Source organism: Lagenorhynchus albirostris, chromosome 16 (genome assembly GCF_949774975.1).
Source record: "Lagenorhynchus albirostris chromosome 16, mLagAlb1.1, whole genome shotgun sequence".
In the NCBI taxonomy this organism is placed as follows: domain Eukaryota; kingdom Metazoa; phylum Chordata; class Mammalia; order Artiodactyla; family Delphinidae; genus Lagenorhynchus; species Lagenorhynchus albirostris.
Window position 1 is genome coordinate 59,285,660 of NC_083110.1, and position 18,612 is coordinate 59,304,271.

The 18,612-nt window shown below is 51.1% G+C and overlaps 1 protein-coding gene and 1 long non-coding RNA gene across 6 annotated transcripts in view; one reads left to right on the forward strand and one right to left on the reverse strand.

The window, feature by feature from the left end:
• Window positions 1-18,612, reverse strand: part of SH3PXD2A (SH3 and PX domains 2A) — a 248,697-nt gene that overhangs the window by 131,017 nt on the left and 99,068 nt on the right. For 4 of the 5 annotated variants that reach the window (XM_060125291.1, XM_060125290.1, XM_060125292.1 and 1 more), the window contains one exon: window positions 13-89. In XM_060125291.1, coding sequence (XP_059981274.1) covers window positions 13-89 — 77 coding nt within the window. Of the gene's footprint in view, window positions 1-12; window positions 90-834; window positions 928-18,612 lie in introns of all 5 variants that reach the window. The other variant, XM_060125289.1, reaches the window with a different exon arrangement.
• On the forward strand, window positions 3,250-8,399 carry LOC132506690 (uncharacterized). The gene is made up of 2 exons (XR_009535931.1): window positions 3,250-3,340; window positions 6,750-8,399. It is a non-coding gene; the product is annotated as an uncharacterized LOC132506690 (long non-coding RNA).

The window sequence follows — 18,612 nt, forward strand, 5'->3', positions numbered from 1 at the left end:
ACACACTCTTACCCGGCAGTACTCATCGATGGGCTTCAGCCGCTTCACAGCTACGTCCCGGATGTGGCTTCTCCGGAAGAGGATTTTGCCTGGAAGAGAGATGCTCGTGAGCTGGGTGACTCTGGGTAAAGCTGCCATAGGGACCTGGGACGCTATCCTCTCATTCCCTCTCCCTCGGCTTCTCAGCATCTTAGCTGGCCACCAAACACCACCACCTCTGCCCGTTGCCAAGGAAACAAGAGAGGAGTGGTCACCTCTCCCTGGGGGGTTAGGAGCAGCTCATTTCTGTTGAGGAACTTGGGGGATCATGTAGAACAGACTGCAGAGGTATCCCAGCCAAGCGCGAGGAGGCTGGGGTATTTATCACCCACTCCCTGCTTGTTTTTGAGCTTCTGAGAGCACTGCTTCTTGGGAGCTTCTGGCCGAGTACGCTCCCGTGGCTAGAACAAAGCCCCCAGTTTTCCTGTAAGCAGCCTTTGGCAGGTAGAGGAGAATGGAAAGGGGACCTGGGGGCCCTGGAAGCAGCTGCTACGGCCATCCCTGACTTCCCCGTCACCACAGGTACTGGTCACCAGTCCTGTTCCAGCCAGACCATGGAGCATCTAACTCATCAAGTTGTGTGTGACGTGTTGCGCATTTGTGTCTCTCATCCCGCTGCACTCAGTGTGAACCAGAGGCCCCTCCTGCAGCTGCTTCTTCCCCTTGGCAACTCTTGCTGCACTCAGCACAAGGCTTTGCATACAGCAGGTGCCCAATAGGCACTTGCTGGTCCGTGCATCTCCCTCCCTCCCTCTCCCAGATGCTCCGTCAAACTCTCCTTCCTCCCTTTCTTACCCAAGCCTAGTAGAGGGGCTGTGTCCCCGGCAGAGGGATGACACTGCAGACTGGACAGTGTCATCAAAGAGAAATGGGCTCTTCCACATGTTCCTTTTGAAAGGAGATAAAACATGATTTATCAAGACATGGGAGGGACTTCCCTGGTGGTGCAGTGGTTAAGAAGCACCTGCCAATGCAGGGGACATGGGTTCGAGCCCTGGTCCGGGAAGACCCCACATGCCACGGAGCAGTTAAGCCCATGCACCACAACTACTGAGCCTGCGTGCCACAACTACCGAAGCCCACGGGCCTAGAGCCTGTGCTCTGCAACAAGAGAAGCACCGCAATGAGAAGCCTGTGCACCGCAACGAAGAGTAGCCCCCGCTCGCCGCAAATAAGAGAAAGCTCGCGCATAGCAATGAAGACCCAACAAGGCCAAAAAAAAAAAAAGACATGGGAGACAGCCACCTTTCCTCGGGGGAAGATGTCACAGGTTTGGTATTCTTGGCCTCTTCGCCTCCTACCCTTTTTCGGTTGCCTATTGCTCTACTGCCCGCGGGCCACAGGAGCACGTGTGCGCAGCCAAGGGGACGGTGTGTGAAATAAACACATGGTGGGAGGACACCCACTCTCTGGACTAACGAAATGACAGGCGGCCCTGGGGTGGGGTTCTGGGCCTTCCACCTGAGCCAGGTAGCTGTCAGGATCTGGGGGCTGCCCAGACCCAGTGACGCCAGCAGCTAAGCTGTATCTCACAAGAACCTGGAGGACTTGCTTGGAGGGACTGGGATCGGGGGGTGGGGTGGTGGACCCCAGACCTGGCTCTGCCCTGTGCTTCTTTCAAAGGAGGAAAATGTGACTTATCCACTCCCCAAAAGAGCACTCCTGCCCTTTCTCATCCCGTCAGAGGACAAAAAAGCAAGCAGAGAGATGGGGAGACAAACTAGGTCACCCCTCCCAGACCCCCATCTCAAGGCTGGCCAAACCTCTCGACTGGGTTTGATAGTCATGAGATATATAGAAACAGATACAGATATAGATATTGACACAGATACAGATATAGATATACCAGATAGGACTTGATCCAGTTGCAGAGACAGAACTAGCAAAAAACAAATAGTTAAGGAACGACTAAGGCCTCCAGAGGTGCAGAAGCTTTGAAGGGAGGGCTGGGGTGGGGAGATGGGGAGAGAGGTGAGAGGGCTCCTCACCCAGTTGGCACGGGACCTCCGCCCTGCCCCTCAAGCCCACCCTCTGCAGGTGAGGCCGCCATGCCTCCAGGCTGGACACCTCCCATCTCCTCCACAAGGCTCGTGGGTCTGTTGCTCAGGTACGAAGTCAGAGGAGAATTTCTGTACGAGCCATTTGCCAGTTGAGTTTTTGGAATCCCAGCAGGGCTTCTCTCCTCCGCGCTGAAATCCTGGCAGGAGCAACGTTTTCTTTCCTTGGGTCCTTTTGGCACAGAGGCTGCTGGGAGCAGGGCAGGGGGAGGGGGAGGCAGGGAAGATCTGGAAGGGATTCTATGGTCTTGACTTCTCTCTTAGGGATCCCAACCGCATTCTGCAAGCCAAACCGGTGACCGTATTAAAAGGGAGAGAGAGAAAAGGGAGGAGGAACAACCCCATGAAGGAAGCCGGGACCACAGGGCATTAAAGGCGTCTTGTAAATGTAATTCAGCCCGTTCACGGCAAGGCCAGGCGAGACTCCTGCCAGAGCCTTCAAAGCCATGTACATGCAGCCCCAGAAATATGATAAGCATCATAAGGAAGATGACACACGGGGCAAGAGACAGACCTCAGGATTAACTCGTTCCTGAGAGCAGAGAAGAGAGCTGTGGAGCCTGACGGGGTCTGAGCATTAAGTGGAGGGTCCTCTTGCTGCCATTCTGGGCTGGGCTAAGAGGGTGGGACCAGCAGGGTCCTTGGCTGGAGTCCTGGGTTCAAGTCCTGCCTTGGCCACAGGCTGGCTGGGTGACCCTCCATGGGGCCTCTGCATTCTCACCTGGAGACTGAAGGGCCGGGCCTCCGTGGCTGTTCCCTTGGGGAGTCCTAAGATGCATTTGGGGGTGGGGTTATTGAGAGCGGCAGAGGAAGACTGAGACAACAGGTAACAGTAGCTAAGTGTTTCCTCCTGCCAGGCACAGGCTAAGAGCTTTCCATTGGGTTCTCTGGCTGTATCCTCACCACAACTTTAAAGCAAGTTCTTTTATTGTCCCCACTTTGCCCAGGAGGAGTTGGTGGCTCAGAGAGGTTGAAGGACTTGTCCAAAGTCACACAGCTATTAAATGGCTGAGCTGGGATTTCAACCTGTGGTTTTGGAGCTCAGATAGTGAGAGGGAGAGAGTTCTTTGGGCTCAGATCACGTAAGGCCATGAGAACCACTTTGGATTTTCTTGTGGGTGTGATGGGAGTATGATTAACATCTCCTCCATGCCAGGTGCTGGGCTGAGGTCTGGGGAGCAAGTGTCTCGAGGGCTGACTGAGAATGAAGCAAGCAATAATCGTGGAGGACGGGACATGCCAGGGTGAGTGAGATGCACGCAGCCCCCCGAGGTCTCTGCCAACCAGATACAAGTGAATGAATGACTGAGTGAATGGATGAGAGTGAACGGGGGAATGAGACTGAAAGGACCAATGGACCAACAAAGCAGGGAAGGAGAGGTGACCCAGTGTCTAGTGGACTTGGGGAGAAAGAGCTCCCCGAAACAGCAAACCTCCCTGTCCTTTAAAGGGCCCTTCCTGCCCCACCCCCATCCCTGCCCTGGCTGAGCAGGTGCCAGCCCAGTGGGATCAGCGGGATACCTACCCTCAGAAGCAGGAGGGCATCACCTGGGGGAGGCCGGCTCTGCCCCACACCCTAATCTGGCCTAACCTTCTCACCATGAGTGTCCACTCTGGGCCAGGACACATAGGTGGGGCACTGACTCGGGAAGGTCCCCACGCTTGAGTGGCAGAGGTGTTTCTCCCTCCTACGCAGGATACCAGGCACTTAATGAAGCATCTTAGTGGCACTTGAGGGGTCTTAGTAGTTGGCATTTGCTTCCAGAGAATGAATTATTTCAAGAAGGTGAGAGGTGAGGACATGGCTCCTTCTCACTGGTAGGGAGAAGTGGTTAAAGAAAAGACAGAAATTTCTAAGAGCAGTTAACCCCCTAGGCCAGCCACGACCCCAGGTTCCTCCTTGTAAAATGTGGTACCCATGGGGGATTCCTTAAGCAGGAGTCAGGGGCCAGGGGCACAGGAAGAGCCCACCTACCTAGGGAGCGCCCACCCTAGCCATGAAGAGCCTGTAGCAACCTCCAGGAGACAGGCACATGTTCTGACAAATGGGCAAGTACCCACTGTACGGGGCAATAGAGGGCACTGGCTACAGGGGAAATAGGAGAGGGCTGACCTCTTTTGGTCTCTCCAGGCTGATCTATTCTTGGTAGCCTCTCCTCTTCAAAATTCACAGCATGTATACGTCCTCATATAACTCTCTCTTCCTGGCTTTTTTTGCCACCTGGAATGCCATCCATCCATCCATCCATCCATCCATCCATCCGTCCATCCATCCATCCATCCATCCATCCATCCGTCCATCCATCCATCCATCCATCCGTCCGTCCGTCCGTCCGTCCGTCCATCCATCCATCCATCCATACATCCATCCATCCATCCGTCCATCCATCCATCCATCTGTCCATACATCCATCCATCCATCCGTCCGTCCATCCGTCCATCCATCCATACATCCATCCATCCGTCCATCCATCCATCCATCACTGTCTTGATGGAGGGCCTGCTCCAGTGTTAAGAACACTGCAGTGGACAAGACAGATGAGGGGCCCTGCCCTCAAGGTGTTTACTTTCTAACTGGGGAGGGGATGTGTATGGAAGGGATACAGTATACAATGTTCATATCTAGTAAATAGTGTGGTTACACACATATGTCTCCCCCCACCTCTGTAAAGAGAATATAACAAGGTAATGGGAAGGGGTGTGCCTGGGGGGTGGGGGAATTCAGCTAGTGGTCAGGGAAGTCTCTGATTTCAGTGGAGTCTCTGAGGAGGAGAAAAGCCAGCCACTCAAAGCTCTGGCGCAAGAGGGCTCAGCCAGAGGCAACCACAGAGCCAAGCTGGAAGGTGGAAAGGAGGCCATGTAGCGGTCTTATAAGCCACAGAAAGGAGTTCGGTTTTTTTCTAAGAACGCTTGGGCCTACTGACCCCGATCCCTCCCCGTCTTAAGGCTCACTTTCCATATCCTCAGGCCTCCTCCATGAAGCCTTCCTTGAATGCCTGCCTTGCCCTCCTCTGCCAGCCTCCTGGACCGCTCGCTGGCAGTCACCCCACTCTCGCCCTCCCTCTCCTGCTGTCGTGGAGAATTTGTCAGGGGGCTATCATCCTCGGGGCCCCCTCTCACCTTCCCAGGAGGGTCCCCTGATGCACAGGCCAGCTCCCCCCCAGCCACCCTGGCCTCCAAGGACACAGATGCTCCCACCCCTCTCCCTTCAGTGCAGCCCAGAGAGCCTGGAGCATCACAGAGACTCACTCGCCTAAGGTACAAGGAGACCACAGGAGGCCCCGAGGCCCACAGACTGCATGTTGTTCTCCACGAACAATGCTCCTGCCCATCTAATTGGATCTGAGGACAGAAAGGAAAGGGGAGTGTATCCGGCTCCCAGGGCTGCCACAGCAAATGACCACCAACTTGGTGGCTCAAAACAACTGAAATTTATTCTCTCCCAGTTCTGAGGCCAGAAATCTGAAATCAAAGTGTCAGCAGGCCACGCTGCATCTGAAGGCTCTAGGGAACAATCCTTCCTTGACTCTCCCAGCTTCCGGCAGCTCTAGGCGTTCCTAGGCTTACAGCAGCATCACCCCAAGCTCTGCCCCTGCCTTCACATGCCCCTCACCCCAACCCCCAGCCTGTGGCTCAAATCTCCCTCTGCCTTTCTTTTGTAAGGACACCTGTCTCTGGGTTGGGTGCCCACCCTAAATTCAGGATGACCTCATGTTCACAATCCTTAACTTAATTACATCTGCAAAAACCCTTTTTCCAAATAAGGTCATATTCACAGGTTGCAGGGGTTAGGATGTGGACATATCTTTTTGGGGCCACTCTTCAACCCACTACAGAGGTTATGGGAGAGTCCACAGGGCTGACCAGACACCTGACAGAGTCTTGGATCCCTAACTGGATTGCAATCACCCTGAGGGGAAGGGATGACTTTCTACACTCCCTTCAGCCCTGGCAATACCTGGCATGGAGCTGGGTGTAATGAATGTGGGTGTTGCCTGATTCCCTCGGGAGGGATGGAGCACTGTCTGGAGAGAGTGGGTCAAGGGTCTCTGGAGCCCAAGGTGGGAGAGACAAGCTGTGAGGATCTGAAAGCTGAGTGAATGGGGGAGAGGGGTCCTCTCTGGCTCTGCAGGCTGATGTGGCACCCAGGGGAGAAGAGACAAATTTCCCAAAGCAATGAAAGGAAAGAAGATGGGAGGGTTACTAGAGGGACACCCCCACCCTACCCGAACCGACATGTATGCTATGGGCTGAATGTTTGTGCCCCTCAAAATTCATGTTGAAACCCTAATGCCCACTGTGATGGTAATTAGGAGGTAAAGCCTTTGGGAGGTAATCAGGTCATGAGGGTGGGGCTCTCATGAATGGGATTAGTGCTCTTATAAAAGGGGTCCCACAGAGCTAGCCCCTCTGACACGTGAGTATACAGCGAGAAGTCGGCAGCCTGGAAGAGGGCCCTCACCTGACCACGCTGGCAAACCTGATCTCAGACTTCCAGGCTCCAGAACTGTGAGAAATACATTTCTGTTGTTTATAAGCTACCCAGGCTGTGGTATTTTGTGACAGCAGCCTGAACGGACTAAGACAGGGTGACATGACACAGGCAATGCCTGTGGGGAGAAAAAAGGAATAATTAATCTTTTACTCCCCCAGCTCTCTGCAGGCTTACAACCTGGCGTGGGTCCTTGTGTGAAGTGGGTCAGTCCAGCAAACGAACCCTGTGTTTGACTGCCCGGATCGGGTGCCTCAGACTGTTGTGGTGCTGACAGATTGATGAAGACAGACGCTCTGACATAAAGAGCCTTGGGCGTAGGAGGACCAAGAGAACCTAATGCATGAAGCTGCTCATGGCTGTTCCTTCACCATGAAAAGCAAAAACAAACGTCCCTCCTTCCTTTTCATCCCATTAATTTCAGAGCAGCTGATAGCAAACCCCAACTCCAGGAGTAACGCCAGTAGGCAGGGACCCAAGTTGCTCCAGTGAGAATCATCCCGGGACTTTTGATGGTTTAGAGCATGCAGCTACCTGAAGGGTACACTCTGGGCCCTTAGAATACCCCCCTCAAAAAACAACCAACCAACCTCACAGCCCACTTCTTTGATGCCTCAGGTTATAGAGTCAGAATTTAGTTTCTTCGATGTAAGATTTTGGTTAAGATACAGAAACTTCTCTCTGGAGAATGACAGGGAGCCTTGTTAAATCATTCAGACCTGAGTATGAACAAGCATCAGCTTTTCACTGGACAGGAGGGTCTGGTTAGGGGACAGAGCACAGAGGCCTTGAGGGAAGGTAACATGATGGGCGGAAAGGAGAAGAATGGAGAAACAAAGTCCACCTTTGCTGCCTTCCCATGTTCAGCTGTCTCCTGACTGTGGCTTGGGGGCAGGCCTCTGCTTGTCTCTCCAGAGCTGCCCCTGAAGCCAGTATGCCACCTCTGCCCTGATGCAGTCTGGGGACAGCAGGCCACCGGCTCACCTGCTTTCAGCCTCTGATGTGGCTGAGATGACATCCCCACTACCTGTGGCCTTGTGCCTGGCCCAGACTGCACTCTGCCACCCAACCCTGCTCCTCACCTGCTACACCTGGCCTTGCTTGCGCTTGATCCGGACCAGTAAAGACAAAGGGCCATGTGGGCTGGGGGAAGGCGGGGGTGAAGCCCAGACGCTGAGGCTGGAAACAGTAGGCACATGCAGGTTCTGGAAGGACATGGTCCTGATGGGGAAGGTCCACAGCCCAGGGGGTCCTGACTCCATGCCCTGAGTTCTGGCTCCCACGAATCTCTCTCTTCCAAATACGTGCCAAGGTCCCGCCCTGGCTTAGAGTCTAGCATGGTAAGCATTTGCGGGTTTTGCCAGTCAGCATTTGTATTGTAGTACCCGAATTTTCTTTTGAGGAACAATCCCTCCTTCATTCTTAGTCTGTATGATTTTAGGAGGGCTCATCTTATCCCAGACTCCTGGAGTTACCAGTCAGTATAGTCCAGCCATGGGCATGTGACCCAAGATGGTCCAGTGAGAATCAGTTGGGGACTTTTGGTGGAACCACCAGAAAGAGAAGTGCTCTTTCTACAGGGCCTGCTAACTCATAAACTGTAAGCCCCAACTTGCTAGGAAGTATCTTTGCACATTCCCATCACCATTTGGGGAAAGCCTATATAAGAATGAAGTCACCAGAGAGGAAAGCAAAGCTGAGAGCTAGAGAGACATATGATTTGGTCACCTAGATCCAGCCATGCCTGAAACCATTACCCCTGACGTTTTCAGTTATGTGAGTCAATAAATTTCCTCTTTTTTCTTAAACCAGATCGGGATGGGTCTAGTCTTTGTCACAAGAGGCTCCTGACTAGTAAGTATATCTAGTTCTGCCATTTACTATTGTGTGATATGAGGCAAGTCACAACCTATTGAATCTCAGTTTCCTCAAACTGCAAAATGGGCACAGTAATACCTAACTCAAAGGATTATCAAGAGGAGTCAATGAACAGGTGTGTAAAAGCATTTAACACAGAGCCCAGCCCATAATAAATGTTGAACAAATGGGATCTCTTATGAGCTGACAACTCTAGGTCAAGTAGGTGAGGTGGGATGGGGGCGGGGGCACAACCTGGTCCAGCCCACCTCCTCACTGGGCACATGGGGTCCAAGCACTGTGGTGTTCCTTGTATACCCTTCCACCTGGCTTCCCCACCCAAGGCCAGATACTAACTCCCTTCAGCCTGCAGAACCTTTCCCGATTCAAACCCTGCCCCCTAAGCACACGTCTCTCACACAGCTCCCATTTCACCTCTTCCTCCACCTGCCCAGTTCACAGAGGAGAGGGACACAGTGGAGTCAGGAATACTCACTCCATCCGCCCACCTTGGGGCACTCTGGGATGACTCACACAGGTGCGGCTCCCACCCCCACCCCCCGGGCACTCCCCGTCCCCGGTCCCACACACTCAGGGAAACAGCCTTACAAAAATCCACTGGGGTTTCGCCATCAATTGAAACCTTAACCCTCTTGCAGCCACAGCACGCTTACCATAAGAACCGGCACACCTAGGAAGGAAGAGTCATCTCCCAAGTTCTGGTTTGGAGGTTCCCATACCCAGTGCAGGCCAAGCTTAAGGGAACAAAATCTTTCATTCCCCCATCCTTAGTGGGACCAGGGGGGATTTACAGGTGTCTGCCAGGACTCCCCTGGTGGCGCAGTGGTTAAGAATCCACCTGCCAATGCAGGGGACATGGGTTCGAGCCCTGGTCCGGGGAGATCCCACATGCCGCGGAGCAACCAAGCTCGTGCACCACAACTACTGAGCCTGCGCTCTAGAGCCCGAGAGCCACAACTCCTGAGCCCACGCACTGCAACTACTGAAGCTCGCGTGTCTAGAGCCCATGCTCCGCAACAAGAGAAGCCACTGCAATGAGAAGCCTGTGCACCGCAATGAAGAGTAGCCCCCGCTCGCCACAACTAGAGAAAGCCTGTACACAGCAGTGAAGACCCAATGCAGCCAAAATAAATAAATAAATGAATGAATGAATGAATGAATGAATGAATGAATGTGGGTGTCTGCCAGAAATAAAGCATCAAGCCCTGGCGTATCAGAAGTTTTAATACATCTTTACTGAACCAGATGGAATCGAAGGCTTTTTGAATGGCCTTACAGAGCTATGGGACCAGAACAATTTTTTCTTTATTTTGTAAAAAAACACTTTGGGGGGCGGGGAATATAATATACATATAGAAAAGTGCATATGCATATGTAAAACTCAATGAATTTCACAGACTGAACTCACCTATGTTACCAGCACCCAGGCCAAGAAACGGAGCATTGCCTACACCCCAGACCTTCACTGCACAGATTTTAAGTGGGGGTGGCTCTCTGAAGCTCCGTAACTATCTTATTCTCACGACATTTTGTGCTGGTATGGATGTGAAATCTCTAGACTGACTGTGTGATATCTATTGCAGAGAGGGGACACTAACACATTTATTGATTTTAGTGATATTTACCTTTATTTTCTTTTATTTAAAAATACGTGCTTTATCATTTGATTCAAGTGGCAGCAAATTTAAATGCATAGTGAATGCAGATCCCTGGAATGAGGACCCTTTTTTTTGTGAAATGTGAACACATGTTCGATTTGTTAACTGTCATTAATTAGACAAGGAACAAATGGTTACCTACAAGGTTAGCTGTGGGAAGAACAGTGGAAACAGAAACAAACCCCCTGAATTTGCTGACTTGTTCTCCCTTGTGCTGGAGAATGCTCAGGGTTGGTCTTATCCCTGACATAGACTGGAGACATTTCATTAGCTATAAGATCTTACTTTAGGGCAGTCCAGGTCTTATGAATTGCCTGTAAGGTAGCCGGCATCTAGGGATTTCCAATGATATCAATTCCGAGAAGGCTGTTGGCCATGATGGCACTGTGGGTTGGCGGGCAATGAAAGCTGCCCCAGTCTGACTCTGGGAGGGAGAGAGAACATCACAGTTGACCTCCAAGGTGGTCCTTAGCCTCAGGGAAGGAAGAGGCTTTGTATTAAATATAACAGTACTTAACGTGGCCACGTTGAGGACAAACGTCACTTGGGTACCATTGGGGCTCCTTAGGGCACCGGCTGTGGCCTCATTCAGAGCTGAGCTTGGACAGGGCTGAGCACACCCTGGAAGGTGCTTGGGAAACCCATGTAATACCTACTCTAATGGTGGGACAGGTGGCAAAGGCCGAGGGCACTGGCCTTCCCAACCGCCATCACGTTAGTCTGGTTTTACCTTTCAGCTGTGTTTTTCTTTTCTTGGTCTGGCAGGAAGGTTAAAAAAAAAAAAATCGAAATCTAGGACTGCTGAGCTGCCAGAAGCAGGATCAGTGTGGGTTGTAGAGCTGAGAGGCCCCAGGTCTTTAAAGTCTCTGTGTCCTGGGCACTTTAAACTGCCTGAACGTCAGGCTTCTCATATGGCAAACGGGATCATAGGGCTGGGATGTGGATTAGAAACAGCACCTGAGACAAACACAGCACACAGTGCTGGGCACATGGGAGACAAGTGACACAAGATGCCTGCTGTTACAGAGAAGGATGAGGACAAATCACTTGATGTTTGGCCGTTGTCCATAAAGTTGTATGGTGACCTTGAATTTGTCTGATTTCCAATCCTTCCCCCATCCCCGCTCCTGGTCCATTTTCCACCCAGCAGCCCAAATATTTTTAAAATGAAGGCTTTCCTGGGACTTTCCTGGTGGTCCAATGGTTAGGACTCCGTGCTTTCACTGGCAGCGGCATGGGTTTGATCCCTGGTTGGGGAACTAAGTAAGATCCCACAAGTGGCGAGGTGTGGCCAAAAAAGAAAGAGAGAAAGAAAGAAAGAAACCTTTCCTTAAACCTTTCAGTGACTTCCCAGCACACTGAGAAGAAAACCGAAACTCCTTGCCGTGACCCAGCAGGATCTGACTCATGCCTCCCTCTCCATCTCATCTCATCAGGCCGGCACCAGGTGTGCTGGGCTTCAATGAGCACCTTCCCACCTTGGGGCCTGCGTGCATGCCCCCCTCTCTACTGGGACACTGTTCCCGATGCCCTTTTCATGGCTAATGCCTTCCATCCTTTGGGTCACCTCATCGGGGAGGCCTTGGCGGACCACTATGCCTCCCTCTCCCAGGCCTTGATTGTTTCCCTCCCAGATTTCACTGTGATTTGTAATGACCTCTGTTTTTAGAAGATGTTGGGGGTAGGAGTTTATTTATTTATTTATTTTTGCTGTGTTGGGTCTTCGTTTCTGTGCGAGGGCTTTCTCTAGTTGTGGCAAGCGGGGGCCACTCTCCATCACGGTGCACGGGCCTCTCACTATCGTGACCTCTCTCGTTGCGGAGCACAGGCTCCAGATGCACAGGCTCAGTAGTTGTGGCTCACGGGCCTAGTTGCTCCGCGGCATGTGGGATCCTCCCAGACCAGGGCTCGAACCCGTGTCCCCTGCATTAGCAGGCAGATTCTCAACCACTGCGCCACAAGGGAAGCCCTTGTAATGACCTCTTTATATGAGATCTTATATCTTATATGATGTCTCCTTTACTACGATATCCTTAGGGCCCAGCATAAGGGCTGGAAGGTCATGGCCCCGGTTTGACATCTGCTGAATGGATAAGTGTGAGTGTGTGTGTTGACACACCCTTGCTCCAGACTGTCTTATTTTCACACATGCGTATCCCTGAGGGGACTACACAAACGTGGCTCGCCACGCAAACGCTGGGGCCTGCTGCACCAGACCAGGGCTGCAGCGGGGATGGACTCACCCTCCAGGACCCAGACAGAGCGGGGCCAGAGAGTGTGGTTAACTCAGAGTCCAGCGTCAGGGCCAGGCTGTCCCCACTCCGTGTGGGGTGTGGCGGGCGTGGTGAGCAGTGGCTCAGCCCCATCCCTGTGGGAGCCTGGGAATAAAGGGCCCTATTCAGCCCTTGCAGCCTCAGCTCCTCCCTGCCAGGGGAGGCTGCCCTCAGGAAAGGGGACGGTGGGACGCTGGGCAGTGCTTCCCGCCAGACTCTTCCTAGGCCATGGACCACAGCAGGGATGGATGATCTGTGGGGGAGGGGCAGCCAAGGGTACAGGGCCTCCGGGGCTCGAAGAGACACAGCAGAAAGGCCCAGCCAGAGGAGGAGGTTCTGAGGCAGGCAGGGGCAGTCCTGGTTCAGGGCGTGATGCTGAAAGGCCCAGTTCACCATCGATGCTCTGAAGCAGAGGAAAATCCCCAGGATGCAGAAGCCCATTGGAAAACTGCCCCATAGCCACAGGCCTGGCCACGCCAGCCCGAGGGGCGCTTGCCTGGCTCTCTCGGGGTAGACACTGTTCCCCAAAGCCTGCTTTTCTTGAGCTTTGGCTCTGTTGGTAGAACTGAGCCCAGACAATCAACTCTCTTCAGCAACTTCCTACCAGTATTTTCCATGATTCCACCCGCTCCTGCAAGGGAGGTGAGAATGATATAAATGATAGATCACATTCATTGAGTACTTGGTGTGTGCAAGCACTGTGCTATGTATTGATACTTTATATTTATTCTGTTATTTCATCTTCACAACAACTTATGATATGGGTACCTGGGTACTGTTGTTACTCCCATTTTACAGATAGGTAAACTGAAGGTCAGAAAAGTTGAGCGACCTGCCCAAGGTCACACAGCCAGTAGGTGGTAGAGCGGAGACTGGATGTGCCATGTTCTCTGTCTCTGGCCGTCTGAAAGTACCTGGCCTCTTAATTCTTTCGCTATGTTCCTTTCTTTGTGTGGACCTTTCCACAGGCGGTACATCTCAACCCTCCCCCCACCCCATAAACAAGGTCAGCATGCATCCTTCACTCACTCGCTAATCATTCAGCTCTCCCCAGTGCCTGTGCTGAATTGGGGGCTGAGATGTGATGGTAAACAGTACAGACATGGCCCCTGCCCTCAAGAGGACACGGTCTGGGTTGGCACTGTGCCGCGGTGTGATCAGTTACGATGGGGATACACAGGAGGGAGACAGGCCTGAAAAGTGGTAGGAATGAGCCAGGCTAAGGGAAGGGGAAAGAATGTTCCAGGAGGAGGGAAGAGACTGAGCGAAGGTCCAGAGATAAAAGAAGCCAGCTAGAGTAAGGTCAATGTGGCTGGAGGGGTGTGTGTGTGTGTGTGTGTGTATAAGTGTGTTGGGAAGTTATGAGGTGCTCGAACAGACAGTGGGTAACAGGGGTTCAATCACATGGACCACACAGCATAACAGAACCATTAACATTATACATTTCAGAAACACACGTTCCTGAACCTTCAACGCCAAGGACCACAGTTTTTACCTGGGGAGACACAGGCACCTTCAGACCCTTCTGAAGCCCTTCTCTCTCAAGTTTGAAGCCCAAGCGGGGCACACTTGGTCCTGGTCACTGGTCAGGAACGCACAGCACAAGCTCAAAACTGTGTTCTCACCAGTGTCTACACCTACCACAATCCAAATGGATCCCGGGGGTAAAACCAGGAGACCCGGAGGTCATTGCGTCCAGCCCCCTCACTTTCTGAGGTCGAGGCTGAGCTCAGAGAGGACCATATATTGCTCAACTTTGCACAGCAAGTTAGCAGCCAGGATGGGACTCAGCAGGTCTTGGGCTGGCAGCCTGGTTCTGAGGTGGACTTTGAAGCTTCTGCACTTACAAGTTACACTCCCCAGGGTCCCCAACTCAGCTGTTTTTCTTACTTCCAATTTCTACCCCAATCCTAACCCAACAAGAGCTGCCACCACTGACACTGTCTCACAGAACTGAGGACCCAAAGGAGCCTGTGGTCGTCTGCCTCCAAGGTGGTCCTTGGTGACTCTGGCCTCCGGCTCCTCACGCCTTATAGTTCCCTCCCACGCTGGACAGGGCTGACCTGGGGAGCCAGTAGGATATTTTGGAAATGATGGTGTGCCTTCCAAGACTAGGTTAGAAAAGATATCGCAGCTTCCTTCTTGATCTTCCTCTGGGGTCACTCACACTGTGGAAAGCCAGCTGCTGAGTTGTAAGGACACTTAAGCAGCCCTATGGAGAGGCCCACTTAGGAAGGAACTGAGGCCTCCTGCCAACAGCCAGCACCAATCTGCAAGCCACTAAGTGAGCCATCTTGCCAGTGGACCCTCCAGCCCCAGTCGTCTTTAGATGACATTGACTACAACGTCACAAGAGATCCCAGCTCAAAACCATGCACCTAAGCTATTCCTGAATTCCCGGCCCAAAGAAACTGTGTGAGATAATAAACATTTACTGTTGTTTTAAGCTGCTAAATTGTGGGGGGCGGGGCAGCAATAGGTGACTGGCAGGGCCCAGCAGAGCTCTTGAGAGAATGAGGGCCTCTGGGTTACCTGAATCAGAGATATGTGGGGTATTGACTACAAATGCAGATTCCTAGGATTTACCCAGACCCCCTGAATTAGATAGAAGGGTGAGAGTCTGCATTTTATTTATTTGTTTGTTTGTTTATTTATTTTTGACTGTGTTGGGTCTTCGTTTCTGTGCGAGGGCTTTCTCTAGTTGCGGCCAGCGGGGGCCACTCTTCATTGTGGCGCGCGGGCCCCTCACTATCGCGGCCTCTCTTGTTGCAGAGCACAGTTTCCAGACACGCAGGCTCAGTAGTTGTGGCTCACGGGCCTAGTTGCTCTGCGGCATGTGGGATCTTCCCAGACCAGGGCTCGAACCCACATCCCCTGCATTGGCAGGCAGACCCTAAACCACTGCACCACCAGGGAAGCTCAGTCTGCATTTTTAATAGTCCCCCCAAGTGAATCTCATGTACCTTTTAGGCTTAGAAGTACTGAGCAAATCTAACTTACTTTACAGATCTAAAGAGGCTCAGGGAGCTGGTGGTTTGAGCCTTATCACACATCCAAGCTGAGGCGGCCGGGGCCTAGAATTACTACCTGATTTCTGGTTCACTGCTCTTTCTACTTATTTCCTCCTTTGTCCATTTCAGTTTGCTTTTTTGAGAAGTGTAGGCTTTGTTTTCTTTTTTTTGATTTATGTTAAAAACATGCACAAAGCAAAATGCTATATAATCGATCGTTTGTCTGCTGAAGAGCTTGCTTTGCCTGGGAAGAACTTTTCAGCACCACCCAAAATGTGGGCCTAACGCTAAAAGGAGTAGGGGTACTAGGTCATGCGGAGGGGCTGGTGCTGCTATAGAACACTGTGCCAGAAAAGGCACCTTTGGGGCTTCCCTGGTGGCGCAGTGGTTAAGACTCCGCCTGCCGCTGCAGGGGACACGGGTTCCATGCCTGGTCCGGGAAGATCCCACATGCCGCAGAGCAACTAAGCCCATGCACCACAACTACTGAGCCTGCGCTCTAGAGCCCGTGAGCCACAACTAGCCACAACCACAACCACGCACCTAAAGCCCGTGCTCCGCAACAAGAGAAGCCATAGCAATGAGAAGCACGCGCACTGCAACGAAGAGTAGCCCCCGCTCGCCACAACTAGAGAAAGCCTGCGTGCAGCAACAAAGACCCAATACAGCCCAAAATAAATAAATAAATAAAATAAATTTATATAAAAAAGAAAAGGCACCTATTCTACTTACCTAGATGCCTCAGCTCCAGGCTTTTCTCCCAGGCAAACAAAACTCAGCGTGTACAGGGCAGAGACAATGAACAAAGACATGATGGGAGTCTACCTTAAACCCTGCCAAACTGTCACCCCAGTGGGTGCGAATGATAATCCCACTTTCATTTGCATAGCACTTCGGTGCTTAGAAAGAACTCGTGCACAATCTTATTGAATTACCTTTGCAGATGGCAACATAGGTAGCTCTGAGACACATTCAGGCATTCACTTGGCACATTTGTTGAACAGCTACTATGTGCCAGGTAACACACTAGGCACAGGGGATATATGGATTTGTTTCTTTACTTAAACACTTATATATGTTTACTATGAGAGAGGCACTGGTTTAAGCACTTTACAAATCTTAACTCACTTAATCCTCACAACCGCCCAACAAAGCAGATATCATTCTTCTTCCCATTCAACAAGGGCACTGAAGCACCAGAGAGGTTAAGTAACTTTCCCAAGACCAAACAGCTAGTAAGGGGCAATATGGGGATTGGAACCGAGGCAATCTGGCCCTAGACTCCACCCTCCTAACCAAGATAAAATAAGACATGGTTCCCGCTCTTCAAAAACTCTGGTTTTCAAAACCTCCATGACCACAGAGGAAGAAACGGAATCTCAGAGCTATCTTCTGACTCTCCCCAAGTCACACACTCCTGGGACTAAAGGCAGTGTTACTTTGCTTCATTGAATGCGTCTGTTCACAAAAAAAAATTTAGCAGAAGATGGGTGCCAGGGCGGTGAATGTGGGCATTTCTAGAGCCCAGAAAGAGAGAGGAGGCCCCAGCAGTAAGTCTGAAGTATCCCGAGACACCAAAGCAGACGAACAAGGCTTGTTCACTGCCCAGGCCACTGTGATTTGTGACGGTCTACTGCCAGGCAGTACTCATGCCTCCAGATACTTGGGGGCAGTGTTATTTATAGGTCACACTTCTATTTATATCTTCGTTGAATTCCTGCTCACCCTAGCTAGATCCCCCCCCCACCCCCACCGCCCTCAGAACCTAGAGAGGAGAGGATAAGAACTCTTTTTTACCAAGTGTGTCAGGGCAAAGGTGAAGGTCAAAGCCTTGGCTGTGTGTGCAGCCTTTCAGCAGGAGCCCTTCACAGGGAAGCGTTCAAGACAAGGGGGCTTTCTACACTTTCCAAAGGAAATGGGGGTTGGGGGAGGACACAAAGCTGGCCTTATACAGAGGCAGCCACATTCTGCCAACACGGTGGGATTTGAGGTGGGCGTAGAAGACCTCTTTTCCCCTAAAATGTTTTCCCTTTTGCATATTTCATCATTAGGCATTTATTCCTTTGGTCTTAATAGTATTACATGACAAAATGTTGGGACTGTGTGTGAGAAAACCTAGACAGTATCAAGTCCAATCCTTGTGTTTCACAGGTGGGGCAACTCAGGCTTGCTGAGGGGCTAGGACCTGTCCTCATGGGGGGATCTGAATGAATAAGACATGGTTCCTGCTCTTCAAAACTCCAGTTTTCAGAGTCCCTATGATCAGGGAGGAAGAAACTGAAGCTCAGAGGTATTTTCTGACTTTCCCCAAGTCACAGGCTGCTGGCACTAAAGCCAGTCTGATTCCTTTCTGAATAAATGGAAATCTATTACCATACACAGGAGACCACCCCAATGTTGGAAGAGCTGTCGGGCACAGCAAAAGAAACTGGGGACAGTAAAGCAGGCTCAGAATTCCTCGCTCACCTGCCCTTTACGAACAAGTAAAACCACATGATGTTTCCTAAGGTTCTGTTTGGTTCCCCAAATGAAAACTTCCTGGTTTTAGGGTCACACAGAGAAATAAAGGTAAAGTGGGACTTCTTTCTTATTTTTAGTCCCTTGTTGTGGTTTAGGAAACAGTATCTGTGATGATTGTTACTGCATGGTTAGTTTAGAAGTTTGTGTTTACAAAGCCAGCTGGCAAGTCATTTCTTTTGGGCACTATGCCTGCAATTCCAGCATCTAACACGAGGTGGCTGGTTAAGTGAAAGGCAACTGAGAAAATACTGTCATCTAGATAAGACCTTTACTGTCAGAACATGACATTTTAGTAAAAGGACAACATTGACCAACCTCTAATTGACATAGTAAAAAAACCATAACATGAAACTTGAAACAAAGTTTAAAGAAATGCAAACACTCTGGTGCGGGTGGCATACCCCTGCTAGCCTGAGTCTTCATCTATAAAGTGTGGTTGCTGACATTAAAAGAGATTACTATAAGCACAGGAAACCCTTTGCACAATATCTGGCTAAAGTATGTACTTAATAAATGCAGCTATAATCCTCAAGTAGAAATCTTCTTTCATTTATAACTGTTTAATCTGTTAAAAGTTCCAAGCCTCACACACAGTTTCTCAGGAAGCTGTTTTCAACTTTTCCCCTGTAGCCAATTTAACAATAAGGTATCTCCGGACCACTCAGCTCATGTGTGAACTCTTTT